The sequence below is a fragment of the Moschus berezovskii genome, chromosome 8 (assembly GCF_049115385.1).
Source record: "Moschus berezovskii isolate FMDL1 chromosome 8, NW_MosBer_1.0, whole genome shotgun sequence".
NCBI classification, from domain to species: Eukaryota; Metazoa; Chordata; class Mammalia; order Artiodactyla; family Moschidae; genus Moschus; species Moschus berezovskii.
In genome coordinates, this window is record NC_142467.1 from 36,060,260 (window position 1) to 36,074,557 (window position 14,298).

Consider the following 14,298-nt stretch of genomic DNA (forward strand, 5'->3'; position numbering starts at 1 on the left):
TTCTCCAAGAGAGGATTAATGTAATTACCAAAAGGAAAACTATGTCTATGTGAGTATCTTGCTTAATTTTTCTGGTTATATGACAGTGTAAAGATGAAAGTGTTATTCAGAAGTTGACCCTTTTGTAAATCTATCAACTAAGAAAATTTAAATATAGTTGATGCTTCATATTTTTAGAAATGTTATAACATCTTTAAATTTAAATAATGTCATCCTTAACTTCAAAATTTACAAATCATATAACCATTTTTCTATTTTGGGATCCATTACCTTTTTGCTTTTTAAATCTTTGTGACTTCTGAAAGGATACTGGTCCTTTCAATACTTCTGAAGTTTTAACATCATAAGCACCTGGGGATGGTGCACATCCTAGAAGAAAAATAAAACATTAAAATCTCATCTAATGTGACTTACATTTTAACATGTTTTACAAACATCATATAATATCATTTATATGTGGAATCTAAAAATTAATACAAATGAATCCATATGCAAAGCAGAAACAGATTCACAGACAAAAAACAAGCTCACGGTTACAAAAGTGTAGGAGGGAGAGGGATAAATTATAAGTATGGGATTAATACATACAAACCACTAGACATAAAACAGATAAACAATAAGGATTTACTGTACAGCACAGGGAATTATATTCACTATCTTATAATAACCTATAATAGAAAATAATCCAGAAAAAAATATAATTGAGTCACTTTTCTGTACAGGTAAAACAAACACAATATCGTAAATCAACTATACTTCAATTAAAAAAAGGAATAGTAAAGTGAGTAACATAAATGTAAAAATACCATTAATAAATTTCTTTTCTAATTAAAAAAATGACATAAAGTAACTTATTCACAAAACAGAAACAGATTTCAAAACCAAACATGTACCAAAGGGGAAATGTAGAGAGGAGGGATAAATTAGAAGCTTGGGATTAACATACACATACTATTATATATAAAACAGATCTCCAACAAAGACCAATTTACGGCACAGGAAACTACTCAATAATCTGTAATAATCTATATAGGAAAAGAATCTGAAAACCTACGAACAAATGTATAATTGAGTCACTATGTTGTACACCTGAAACTAACACACCATTGTAAATCAATTATACTCTAATACATTTTTTTAAAATGCTTCGTTTTCAAATGTAAAATTAGTGCATTTGATATTATAAAGTAGGCCTCTCTGTGAAGAACAGTATCATTATCTTCCCAATGATCTTTACTTCAGTTGGGTCAAAGGAACACACACAACTTAGCAAAACAACAAAGACAGTCTTGGGATGGACATGTCCAGTCTTGAGATGAACATGTCAGAACAAGCAACACAGCTGTTAGTAAGAAATGAATTAAGAAATAAAATATTTGGAATCAAATCTACTCAAAGAGAGTCACTGAGATTTTAGAAATGATGCTGCTAAAAATGTCTAGCCCTGAAGATTTAGCTTGGAATAAAAATTTAGTGATGATCCATCTGCATCTAATATCAATACATCAGGAAATCTATAAAGCCATGTTATACAAAGTACAAACTACACTAGACTGTATTTCTATGTTCCAGCAATTTATGCTGTATAACCTCATGTAACCAGAGTCTCAAATCAAAGGTATTTCCATGTACTTATGCAAAGCTGACTTGAGATCTGGCTCTTAATTACTTTAGATCTCAGTCTGGATGTCACCTCTTCCATTTTTTCCAAATGCCCGCATCAAGCTAGAATCTCCATTCCATAGCAGCTTGCGTGTACTATTCCTATTGCAGAACTTCCTGCAGTTTTGTAATGGCCTATACTAATGTACTTCTCCATCTCCCACCTTAGACAAAAATGCTTGAAGTTAGGGACAGTCTCAATCACGTCCCTACCCTCAGTATTTAGGTCAGGGTAGAGTCTGGAAGTGTGGCAGAGAAAACAGAAAGTCACTGGGGATGTAGGATTGGGAACAGAGTTTTGTATAGTAATAAGTTAGGTTAGGGTTCAAATCCAGATTTGTCTGCCAATCAATAGATAATAGTATGGGCCAGGTACTTTGTAGCCATAGGGAGAAGATGATGGATAAGAACATTATACTCTCTCCTTTTCCAATCTAACTTTAAGACCCTTGAAAAGTTATTTCTATTTGAGTGTTCTTCATTCATGAAACAGGGCTAAAAAAATAGTATCTACCTCATACTTTGGTTGTTTGGATTACTGGAGTAACATAAAAATCACTGCAGTGCCTCATACACACACTAAGCATCAAATAAATGGTCACTTATTATTGATAAAGCTGTGAGCCTAAAGTTTTATGTAATTGTCAAAACCAGTTCAATATATTACAAAACAAACAAATCTCCTAAAAGGACACAATGACAGAACTTAGAGTAGTTCTTTGAATGTCTGAGAAATTATATGATCCTTAAGTCTTTAGTGAAAAAACAAGCTTGTGTTGATCCAATTCTTCACTGGCCTTCCTTTGTGAGCAGAGTGATGCTCATTTCCATTTGTATGTTATCTGACAGAAATTAAGATGTAATGAGACTTAAAAAGTGTACATTATAATGGATAAATCATGAGCTGTGATGTTAAGCTCTGTCACTTGCAGGCTGCTAAGTAGTTACAACCCCCCTTAGTTTCCTCAACTGTAAAATGAGAACAATTGTACGTGCCTCCCCTGGCTGTTGGAAAGAATAAACTAGACCAAGTAGGGAAGTCCTTAGCACAGTCCCTGAATACAGTTAGCATCCACTAACTGTGCTCAGGAACACAGGATGGATTCATGCAGGCCTGATTTCAGGCCCCCGTTCTGCCAGTTCGGTTGTACGACAGTGAGCAAATATAAGTCTCCATTCTTTTATGGATAAAATAATGAATATTACGGATATGGGGGAATTGCTCCCTTTACTTCATCTGTAATGTCTTCAGTAAGTGTCGCTGCCATAATTTTATACCTATAAACTGCCTTTACCAATCTTTCTTCTTTTACGCCTGAATGGGACATTCAATAGAAATTCACAAGTCCACACCAAAAGCAATAGTAAAATATATGTATGTGTATATACACACACATATACAAGTGAGGACTTCGGACTTGATTAACAGCTACCAATGCTTCCTAATTCCTATTCCCTTCCCTTGGCTTTAGCTTCTCCACAGCACTAATTGTATATTGGCTGCATTCTCCAACTGAATTAAACTCCACGGAGCAGAGACCTTGCTTCGCTCACTGTTATAACCTTAACCTGAATAGTGCTTGGCAAGTAGTAAAAGCTTAACATGTGTTTCAGGAAAATGGATCAATTTAATGAGCCCCATCCCAGCCGTAAAAATCGCCTCCTATTTGGCTCTGATGAAGGGAACCCAAGAAGGACAAGGGGCGTGAGAGCATATCCTGTCCCCCAGCACCTTTCCCCGTACGCACCAGAAGGGTCATTGAATCGTTTCAGGGGCGCCTTAGGGAAGGACATGCTGACGACCAGCTCCGCAAAACCGAAGGCCTCTTACTGGTCTGCGGCTACTATCCTGCGGGTTGTTTAGGCCTGTTGGCTTCAAATTCAAATCGCCCCGCTTAACCCCACCCACCGACGTCAGCCAATCGGAACGCCAAAGGCCAAAGAGCTTGCGTCCTCGGCTCTCGCTGCGTTCAATTACGTGACTCGTTTAGGCCATCATCCAATAGGAGGCTACTACTGTATCCTCTCGCCCTTTCCTCACTGGCCCAATCATTACTGGCGTTACTCAATTGTTAACTACGCACTAGCCGCGTTTGCGCAAGCGCAATTCACAGCAGAGAGTTTTCCGTCGCTTTTGACGTCATATTGGCGGCAGTGTAATGAATTCTAACTTCTCTGGGTCCACCCCTCGTCCGTCGATCCTTGGATGCGAACTTTTCTGGATTTCAGTTCCTTAAACCCGGGTCCTGCCAGCCTACTCAATGGCCAACTGAAAGGGAAACGCGCACACAAGCGGAGACCGCAGGTTACTTTTCTGCGCATGTGCAGTGACCCGAGCGGAGACAGCCGGGGTGTGGCCCGAGGCGGGGATTCCGGGCGTGAACTCCGCTTGCTCGGTGCCACCGCGGCCGGGAGGCGACTGGAGTATGTCAGCCCCGTTTGAGGAGCGCAGTGGGGTGGTTCCGTGCGGAACGCCGTGGGGCCAGTGGTACCAGACCTTGGAGGAGGTGTTCATTGAAGTTCAGGTGCCACCAGGCACTCGCGCCCAGGATATCCAGTGCGGCCTGCAGAGCCGGCATGTGGCGCTGGCCGTGGGTGGCCGCGAGATCCTCAAGGTAGCGGCTAGGTCGGGGCTTGTGCTCAGTTTCTTCCCGGCCTCCCCAAATTCACGAGTCCTCCAGTTCATGGTCTCCGTGGAAAGATTGCTGGAAGGCCGTTCGGCCTCTCTGGCTGGCCGAAGGAGGAATAAGATTGCCCTGATTTTGGTCTGGTCGGAACCCCTGACCTCAGGGCCAGTCGTTAGTTGAGGTGGGGATGAGTAGACCATTTACCTGGCTTTGTTTGTAAGCCAAATGAAACTCCTCTGCGGGTCTTCAACAGAGAACTGCGTAACTAGATCGTTGAAGGAAAACATATTTTTTATATCTGTACCTCCAGATCTTGATGCTGGGAGGACGGCGGTGAACGAGCCAGATACTGTTCCCTTACTCAGGAAGGCATAATTAAATAAATATTTAGGCGGTTATAGTAAATGAAAAAGGAAAATAAAGATGTTGCGTTGAGGATTCGAAGGTGATGTCCGTTGATTTATTTTCTCATCTAAAATTGGGAAAAAATCTGTAAGTTTGTGGAGTGTTTAAGCCGGTGGTCAAGAAGTTGTGAAGAAAGTAATGGATATCCCTTTTATTCTCATCAATACCCTTTGGGTCTGGGACCCATTTCTTCCCTGATAAAATTTATAGTTAAATTCAATCAACTTGAAGTTAGATTTCTTCTTCAGATTAGAAGCCCAAGATATTTGATGGCAGTGTTGTGTAGTGATGAAGGGAGACTGCTTGGGAGTATACCTGGCTTTGCCATTTTCCCAGTTTTGTAACCTTGGGCAAGAGATTATTCATTGTCTAAGCCTTCATCCCCAAAGTGGGATAATTATATTACCTTTCTCATAGGATTGTTTTAGACGTAGCATAGTATCTATGAAAAAAGAGCTTGGAGTATGTAATACGCTTGCACTGCATGTTGCTATTATCTTAATATGAAAGTGTTTTGAGTGTCAGAAAAGGAAGATTTATGTGACAGACACTGATTTATGTCAGCTTGGCTCTTGATGTCCTTTCTGAATAGTTGTGCTATTCATAATTTACTGAATGATGATTTCAGATTACATTTCAAATTTACTTTAGTAATTGCAGTAACCTAGGGAATTTGGCAATAACTCTGTCTCTAGGATTTTAGGTACATTTATACAAGTAGTATCCCCCGCCGCCCCCACACCCCCTACCTGGTATTGACATATGAAAAGAATGTGTTTTCTTTTTTTAATGTGACATGTTAATTTCATTTCCTAAAGCTAAAATTTGGTAAGTAGCAAGAAATCAAATTGGACTTGAGCAGGTGCTGCTGCTGCTGCTAAGTCGCTTCAGTCGTGTCTGATTCTGTGCTACCCCATAGACGGCAGCCCACCAGGCTCCCCAGTCCCTGGGATTCTCCAGGCAAGAACGCTGGAGTGGGTTGCCATTTCCTTCTCCATATGTTTTACTTAGTTCTTTCTTAAAACAAGAGTTTCTGAAAAATCAGTCACAACTCATCTGACATCAGACGTATATACAGATGGGTGTGCTTTAATTTTTTTTTTCTTTTAATGCTAAACTGCCTTACAAAGACATTGAAACAGTTTTTTTTTTTTTTTTTTGGTTTATATTAAGACATAATTTTTCCTTAATATCTGGAGGAGAGCTCTTTTTGTAGTTTCTTATAATTGGTAAAGTTACCACACTTCAAATGTTAACATCACATTTGACCAATCAGTAGTATTTCTTCATCTTCTAAAAATCAAGGAGCCCCGATCTTTTTGTAGAGCACTCCATGTTCTTTACTGTAGTATATACTCCAGAGTGTAAACTAGGTTCTGTTTACCTCTCTAGGTGGGAACTTAGGGTTGGCCACCTATCAATGTGTTGAAATAGTATAAAATTTGTTCTCCCTACTCTAAACAAATTAAGTATATGTAGATTAGATAGGAAATAAGGGAAGTTTTAAATCATGAAAACTTTATGAAAATTAATGGAATTTCTTTATTTTTAGTACCTCATGTTTATTTTTCAGGGCAAACTCTTTGACTCTACAATAGCTGATGAGGGAACATGGACTCTGGGTAAGGCTAATCTATTACATTTCTTAGAATCTCTTTCAAAGTTAATTTTGTCTTGGAAATTAGTATGTTTCCCCCTGCTGTAGATTTACAACTTTGTTAGTTATAGTAAAAGGAATGTATTGAAAACAGTTGTATGTCAACATTTCCTAATTAGGTTCCTGAAAATATAAATTAATGATGAACTTTGATTTCTTTGTGATTTTTGTTTGTTTGTTTAGAGGATAGAAAAATGGTCCGTATTGTTCTTACAAAGACGAAGAGAGATGCAGCAAATTGTTGGACTTCTCTTCTAGAATCTGATTATGCAGCTGACCCTTGGGTGCAAGACCAAATGCAGAGAAAACTTACATTAGAGAGATTCCAGAAAGAAGTAAGTCCAATCAATCGATGAATATGTGTAGTTAAACATCTTAAACTCATAGAATAGTTATGTGAAATCAAAACTCAAACATCATTTTAAAAAATTGCTGACATTCTTCAGAGAAATTTTTTCAGTTGAATGGTTAGAAAACTGACTGGCCTTTCTATATAGGGATTTAACCCTCACCACCCCACCCCTGCTGCCCCAGAGGGATTTGTCTGTATCACTGATACCTAAGTTTATTTAGTTTGCATCAGTAGTTCATGAATAAACTGATAAAAATTCTCTCAGTACACACATAGTGTAAAAAAGTGGAAGGCCCTTTAGTATCTCCCATTCTGTATCTCTGTCTCCTTCTCATCTCAATACATTGAATTTATTGTTTTGTTTTTTTAACATAAGTGGAGGATCACACAGTATGTATTGTCATGTTGCTTTTTCATTTAATAAATATGTCTTAGGTCTCTTTCCCTACTAGTATATGCGGATAAAATTCGTTCCTTTTAATTGCTTTAGAGTGTTTCCTAGTTTTAGTGTATTGTTTTTACTTAGCTGTTCCTCTTTGATGAGATTTAGATTTCTCGGTTTGTGTCTATTTCAAACAAAGTTTGTGCTTTCATCTCTGAAAATACTCAAATTTTCCTGTAAGATAGCTATCTAGGAGAATTATTGGATCAAAGCACTGTTAAAGTTTTGATAGATAATTTGTCTAAGTGATGATGATTCCCAAATGTATGTCTCTAGCCTAGACTCTTTACGGAATGTCAGAACTGTTTATCCAGCTGTTTACTTAACATCTTGGCTGTTTAATAGACATATCCAACTCAGCATATCCAAGTGAACTCCCTAATTTCCCTCCCACATTTGTTATACCTCTGGCCTTCTCATCTCACCTGAGGGAAACTGGTTGTTCAGATGGAAAAAAATTGGGGAATCATCCTCCTTTCCTCTCTTTCTCTCACATCCTGCTTGTCAGGAAACCTTACTGTCATGTCCTTCTAGATATGTTTAGAATTTGACTACTCATCACCACCATTCTATTACCGCTCTCACCTGGACCACTACTAAAGTCTTACTTAGGTTAGTCTAATGATCTTCCCCCAACCCCGTTTTTTTTAGTTTGAACTGGGTCTTCATTGCTGCACACCAGCTTTCTTTAGTTTCAGAAAGCAGGGGCTATTCTCTAGTTGCGGTGTTATAGCTTCTCATTGCGGCGGCTTCTCTTATTGCAGAGCACAGGCTCTAGATGAACGGGCTTCAGTTGTTGCAGCACAGGAGCTCATTAGTTGTGACTTGCAGGCCTTAGAGTGTGTAGGCTTCAGTAGTTGTGGCTTCCTGACTCTAGAACATGGCCTCAGCTGCTCCTTGGCATGTGGAATCTTCCTGGACCAAGGATTGAACTGTGAACCCTGCATTGGCAGGCAGATTTTTATCCACTGTGCCACCAGGAAAGTGTTCCTTAATGAACTTTTAATTGTTCTTTCTACTTCTACCCTTGCCAAGCTGCAGTCTTCTGAAAATAGCAGGTAGATCAGACCTTTTAAAATGCAAATCAGACAATATTACTTCTCAGAACTCTTTCACTCAAGTAAAAGAGAAAGTCTTTTACAAGGCCCAGACTGATCTGGTCCTCCATGACGTCTCTGATCTCCTGTCCTACTGGTCTCTGATCTCCTGTCCTACTGCTGCCCCTCTCATTTATTCTGCTCTAGCCATGCTGGCATTTTTGCCTTTTATTAAACATGCCTGACCGTTCCTTCTCTGTCCTTTTGACTGCAGTGCTCTTCTCCCAGAATTTACCTGATTTCTTCACTGTTTTCTAGTAATTTCTCAATGAAGCATACTTTGATGATCCAATTTAAATATTCTAATTTCATCATTTTCCTTACTTTACCCTATGTCTTTTTTTTTTTTTCTATAACATTTATTGACTGTTAATACACTGCATCATGGGGCTGACAAACTATAGCCAGCAGTCAAATCCAGTGCACTGCCTGCTTTTGAAAGAATGTTTTACCGGAACACAGCTATGCTCATTCATTTGTGTATCGTCTTTTATATAGCAGCAGAAGAATTAAGTCTGGGATGTGACCAAGACTATATGGCTTTCAATGCCTAAAGTATTGATATTTACTACTTGGCTCTTACAAAAAAGTGTGCTGGCTCCTGCACCAGGTAGTTTCAATTCAGTTCAGTCGCTCAGTCGTGTCTAACTTTTTGCGACCCTATGAATCACAGCATGCCAGGCCTCCCTGTCCATCACCAACTCCTGGAGTTCACTCAAACTCATGTCCATCGAGTTGGTGATGCCATCCAGCCATCTCATTCTCTGTCGTCCCCTTCTCCTTCTGCCCCCAATCCCTCCCAGCATCAGAGTATTTTCCAGTGAGTCAGCTCTTCCCATGAGGTGGCCAAAGTATTGGAGTTTCATCTTCAGCATCAGTCCTTCCAGTGAGCACCCAGGACTGATATCCTTTAGAATGGACTGGTTGGATCTCCTTGCAGTCCAAGGGACTCTCAAGAGTCTTCTCCAACAACACAGTTCAAAAGCATCATTCTTCGGCGCTCAGCTTTCTTCACAGTCCAACTCTCACATCCATACATGACCACTGGAAAAACCATAGCCTTGACTAGATGGACCTTGTTTGGCAAAGTAATGTCTCTGCTCTTTAACATGCTATCTAGGTTGGTCATAACTTTCCTTCCAAGGAGTAAGCGTCTTTTAATTTCATGGCTGCAATCAGCATCTGCAGTGATTTTGGAGCCCCCCAAAATAAAGGCTGACACTGTTTCCACTGTTTCCCCATCTATGTGATCTTAGTTTTCTGAATGTTGAGTTTTAAGCCAACTTTTTCACTCTCTTCTTTCACTTTCATCAAGAGGCTCTTTAGTTCCTCTTCACTTTTTGCCATAAGGGTGGTGTCATCTGCATATCTGAGGTTATTGATATTTCTCCCGGCCAATCTTGATTCCAGCTTGTGCTTTATCCTGCCTAGCGTTCCTCATGATGTACTCTGCATATAAGTTAAATAAGCAGGGTGACAATATATAGCCTTGACGTACTCGTTTTCCTATTTGGAACCAGTCTGTTGTTCCATGTCCAGTTCTAACTGTTGCTTCCTGACCTGCATATAGGTTTCTCAAGAGGCAGGTCAGGTGGTCTGGTATTCCCATCTCTTTCAGAGTTTTCCACAGTTTATTGTGATCCACACAATCAAAGGCTTTGGCATAGTCAGTGAAGCAGAAATAGATGTTTTTCTGGAACTCTCTTGCTTTTTCCATGATTAAGCGGATGTTGGCAATTTGATCTCTGGTTCCTCTGCCTTTTCTGAAACCAGCTTGAACATCTGGAATTTCATGGTTCACGTGTTGCTGAAGCCTGGCTTAGAGAACCAGGTAGCTAGGGTTTATTATTTGTCCTCCTGTTAGAATATCCACCAGAACAGGGATCTTTGTCTATTTCGTTCACTCTTAAATTCTGCATGCCTTTCATGGTGTCTTCTAAACAGTAGCAACTTAATATATGTTTGTTGAATAAATGAAATTTCTTTAAAACGACTGAAGCCACAGCTAGTACTTACTCTATAAGACTGTTATGAGAATTGAATATTTTAATGTGTATATATACCTCTTAGAACCCTGCCTGGCCTATAATAAGCTCTCAAAAAATGCTAATTATTAAAATCTGTTTATATACTGATGGTAAAGAATATGTTTGCCCATACACTTGTGAACATTATAGTATGAATAGTAATCTTCTAAATATTTGTAACTATGAAAATTGAAAAAATGCCTGTTTTAGGTTCCATTTTGGTGATTGCAGTGAAATTTGATATCTTTTCATGTTTATTGGCCATTTATTAATATATTTCCTTTATTGTCAGTTGCCAGTTTTTATTTTTTTTACCATTTTCTTTTTGGCTTATTTGTATTTTTCCTTTTAATTTTATCTGAATTTTTTTTTTTTTTTCATGTCTTTTAGAATCCTGGTTTTGACTTCAGTGGAGCAGAAATCTCAGGAAACTACAGTAAAGGTGGACCGGATTTCTCGAATCTTGAGAAATAACTGATCTTGCTGCATTTTGTGGATCCTATCAGTTGTTAACAACTTAATCAGAGGAACAGATTATGTGGTGGAAGAAAAATGTGGATGCCTAGTTAACAAATTGCAAAATACATTTAAATATGGTTCTAAAAATCGCATTCAAATATGATTTACATAGGAAACATCTTAAATACTGTGGGAACTATTACCTGGTAACTTTTCTTTTGGACTTGTTTTTGCTCAGCATGACGTTTTATATGCTGCACTTTACTAATTTCATATTTAGCCTGTATTTTTAATACAAAAAGTTTTAGGGTATAGATCATGTAAAATGACAGGGTGCCTTCAGGGAAAATTAAGTTTTTCTTTCAATAACTGTGATGCAGTAATAATGTTCAATAAATTTTTCTAAATAGGAATTGTGTACCCCTTTGTCTCAGTGTACCAGTTCACACAAGAAAATTGTATTACTGGAAAAAATTTTCCGAAAGGAAAAAATAATTCATGAATATATTCTGAGTAAGTTAATTTTAAGAGTTACTGAAAATTTCTGAATTAGCATATTATTCTTGAGAGATGACTTTATGTCAAGAAATTGAAAAGTAGCTAAAAACGTATCAGTTAGACTAATGCAAAAGAGAAGCTCTGAAGCAAATTTGGTTATTGGTGAATCCTTTGTTAGTGACAAGAAACACAGTCAGTGAGCATAACTCAGTGACATCATTTTGATCTTCATTGATCCAGGCATTTAGGTAAGAATTGTCTTGAAATTTTCTTTCATCCTTTTTATGTCCTTTCTAATTTTAAATATTTTGAATAGTCTCGAAAGTATAGAGAAGTTACAAGTAAAGCACACAGAATTGTTTCTTCCTGATTCTTCACGTTTGTGTATAAGTTGATAACATGATGCCCCATCACCTCTGAGTACTTTAATGTGTATTTCCTTCAAAGGACATGCTCCTACATAGCTTCAAATACAACCATTAAAATCAGGAAATTAGCACTGACACATTATGACCACCTTGAAGTTTGCTTATTGTCCCAGTAATGTTCTTTATAGCAAAAGGATCCAGTCAGAATCACGCCTTGCTTTTAGTTTATTTTTTTGGTTGTGCTGCACCAGTTGTGGCATCTTAGTTCCCTGACTAGGGATTGAACCCAGACTTCCAGCAATGAAATAATGAATCCTAACCACTGGACTGCCAGGGAATTCCCCATTCCTTGCCTTTTGATATCAGGGGTCTTTAGTATGCTTCAAACTGGAAAAAGTCTTCATATTAACCTTGATTTTTATAGCCATGACACTTTAGAAGATCACAGGCTAGTTTTGTACAACATCTATTATGGTGTGTTTTGTCTGATGTTTCTAAACGAGAATCAGGTTATGAATCTTTGACAGACGATTGCAGAAGAGAAGTGATACTGTGTTCTTACTGCATCCTATCACAAGTTACTGGTTACAGTTCGCCCTTTTTCTGATAGTGTTTACTGTTGGCCTGCCATATTGGTGGTTTTCAAAATCTCAGATTCAATCAACCAAGGATAGAAAATAGTAAAAAAAAAAAAAGAAGTGCAGAAGCTTCCAAATAGCAAAACTTGAATTTGCCTTGCAACAGGAAACTAGTTATATAACATTTATGTTGTGTTTATAACTATTTACATACTATTTACTTTGTATTTTATTAGGTATTATATCTCTAGAGGTGATTTACAGTATCAGGGAGGATATGGATAGATTATATGCAGGTTATATGCAAACATTATGTCATATTATTGAGCATCTGGATTTTGATGTCTGAGGGGATTGCTGGTTCCAATAACCTGCGGAAGCTGAGGGACAACTGTACTTAGATCATTGATGAAGTGGTGTCTATCTATCTTCTCCACTATAAAACCATTCTTTCATGCTTATGACTAAGTATATTTTGTATGATGTAGTTTCCAAGTACTACCTTGTTTCTCATCAAGCTTTAAATTTATGTCTTATATAATACACACTCATTATTTCCACTTTATTCATTGGGTAAAAATCTATTATTCCCATTACTTTGCTCCTCAAAATTTTTCTAGATTTGGCCAGTGGAAATTCCTTGTAGATGGCTTTTATGTCCTTTTGACATGTTCCATTATTATTTGAGCAATTTCTGATTCTCTAGCATAAGATATTCCAGGCTCATTATGCTTTCTCTACTCTTGGCCAAGAATCAGCCATTTTTTCTGAGGAGTCCTGGTTCTCTAGGGAAGAATGGTATTTAGAAACCAGGATCTGTCTGTTAGTGAGCAGTTCCTGTATGTGTTTTATGCATATGTTTACATCTATACATTTATGTCTACATGTATGTTGAAAACCATGAGTTCATGCTTAAACTTTGATTTCTAATCTCATGGGGTTCATTTTGCTCTCTCCCATTGTGTAAAACTTTCAACAGTGAGATACCTGATTCTTGTTATCCTTAATATATTTGGTTCCCCATTCTAGGTCATCTTCTCATGAGAATGCCTTTCTCAATCTACTCATTCTCCAACATCCTGTGCTAAGCAGAGGTACCCGTCTCACCTGCTTGGTTTCTGATGCCCCACTTGTCCACTGCAGCCCAGGCACACCCCTTGGCAAGATACCTGTGTTGTTCATTTTGCCCAAAAACTTAAAGGATGAATGGGGAAGAGACTTTTTTCTTTCAATTGGTTTATCTTTTTGACATTAAAACTTTTAAAATATATTTTGAATAAACATAAGTAAAATTAACTTGTTTGTAGTTTTGTGAATTTTAACTTACATAGATATATGTGTGTGAACACCTCCAAAACAGGAAACTGAACAGTCCACCACCACAAAATCTCCTTCATGTTCTCTTTATAGTCACACCCTACTCCTAGCCTCAGACTCCGGAGTCCACTGATTGTAGTCTCTGCCTCTATATTTTGTTTTTTTCAAAAATTTCATTGAAATAGAATCATATGTAATCCTTTTTAAAAGATAGCTTTGAGAGAGAATTCACATCCCATATACTTTATTCATATAAAGTATATAATTTCTCAGTGGTTTTTAATATAGTCATATATTCAACTATCACCATAGTCAACTTTGATTTTCATCACCTCAAAAAAACCAAACCTGTACTTTTTTCTCATATTATTTTATTATGGCTGTGCTGAGTCTTCATTGCCGTGCTTAGTTGCCCTGTGGCATGTGAGATCTTCGTTCCCTGCCTGGGATTGAACCCAGGTCCCCTGTATTGGAAGGCAGATTCTTAGCCACTGGACCACCAGGGAAATCCCTAAAACCTCTATTTTCTAAACTATCCCCCTCCACACATACACCCACCCCCCTCAAGCAATCACTAGTTATTTTTCACCTCAGATTTCTCTGTTACAGATATTTCATATACATGGAGTCATAATGTGGTCTTTTGTTTCTGGTTTCTTTAAATAAGGTTTTAGAAGTTCATCCATGTTCTAGAATGTTAGAGCTTCATTCTTTTTGGCTGGATGATATTCCATTGTATGATTACCACATATTTATCCATTTGTCAGTTGATGGACATCTGGGAGGTTTCCACCATTTGGCTACTATGA

At 37.9% G+C, this 14,298-nt stretch overlaps 2 protein-coding genes across 6 annotated transcripts in view; one reads left to right on the plus strand and one right to left on the minus strand.

Annotated features, from left to right (window-relative positions):
- Positions 1–3,557, minus strand: part of HMMR (hyaluronan mediated motility receptor) — a 35,455-nt gene extending 31,898 nt beyond the window's left edge. For all 3 annotated transcript variants that reach the window (XM_055431035.2, XM_055431034.2, XM_055431033.2), the window contains exons 1-2: positions 3,411–3,557; positions 271–369 (exon numbers count right to left, since the gene is read on the minus strand). In XM_055431035.2, the coding sequence (XP_055287010.2) occupies positions 271–369; positions 3,411–3,456 (145 nt within the window). In that variant the 5' untranslated portion in view covers positions 3,457–3,557. The remainder of the gene's footprint in view (positions 1–270; positions 370–3,410) is intronic.
- A 203-nt stretch (positions 3,558–3,760) lies between these two features.
- Positions 3,761–13,468, plus strand: NUDCD2 (NudC domain containing 2). 3 transcript variants are annotated; one of them, XR_016038018.1, is made up of 5 exons: positions 3,985–4,277; positions 6,268–6,316; positions 6,535–6,686; positions 10,660–11,474; positions 13,202–13,468. XR_016038018.1 is itself a non-coding variant. In XM_055429737.2 (4 exons), the coding sequence occupies exons 1-4, from the start codon at positions 3,869–3,871 to the stop codon at positions 10,741–10,743; spliced, it is 384 nt and encodes a 127-aa protein (XP_055285712.1). In that variant the 5' UTR covers positions 3,761–3,868; the 3' UTR covers positions 10,744–13,468. The 3 variants fall into 3 exon arrangements, 2 of the variants coding, with proteins under 2 accessions (XP_055285712.1, XP_055285711.1); XM_055429737.2 differs by lacking the exon at positions 3,985–4,277 and adding an exon at positions 3,761–3,967 and having other exon boundaries at positions 10,660–13,468; XM_055429736.2 differs by having other exon boundaries at positions 10,660–13,468.
- Positions 13,469–14,298: the final 830 nt, after the last annotated feature.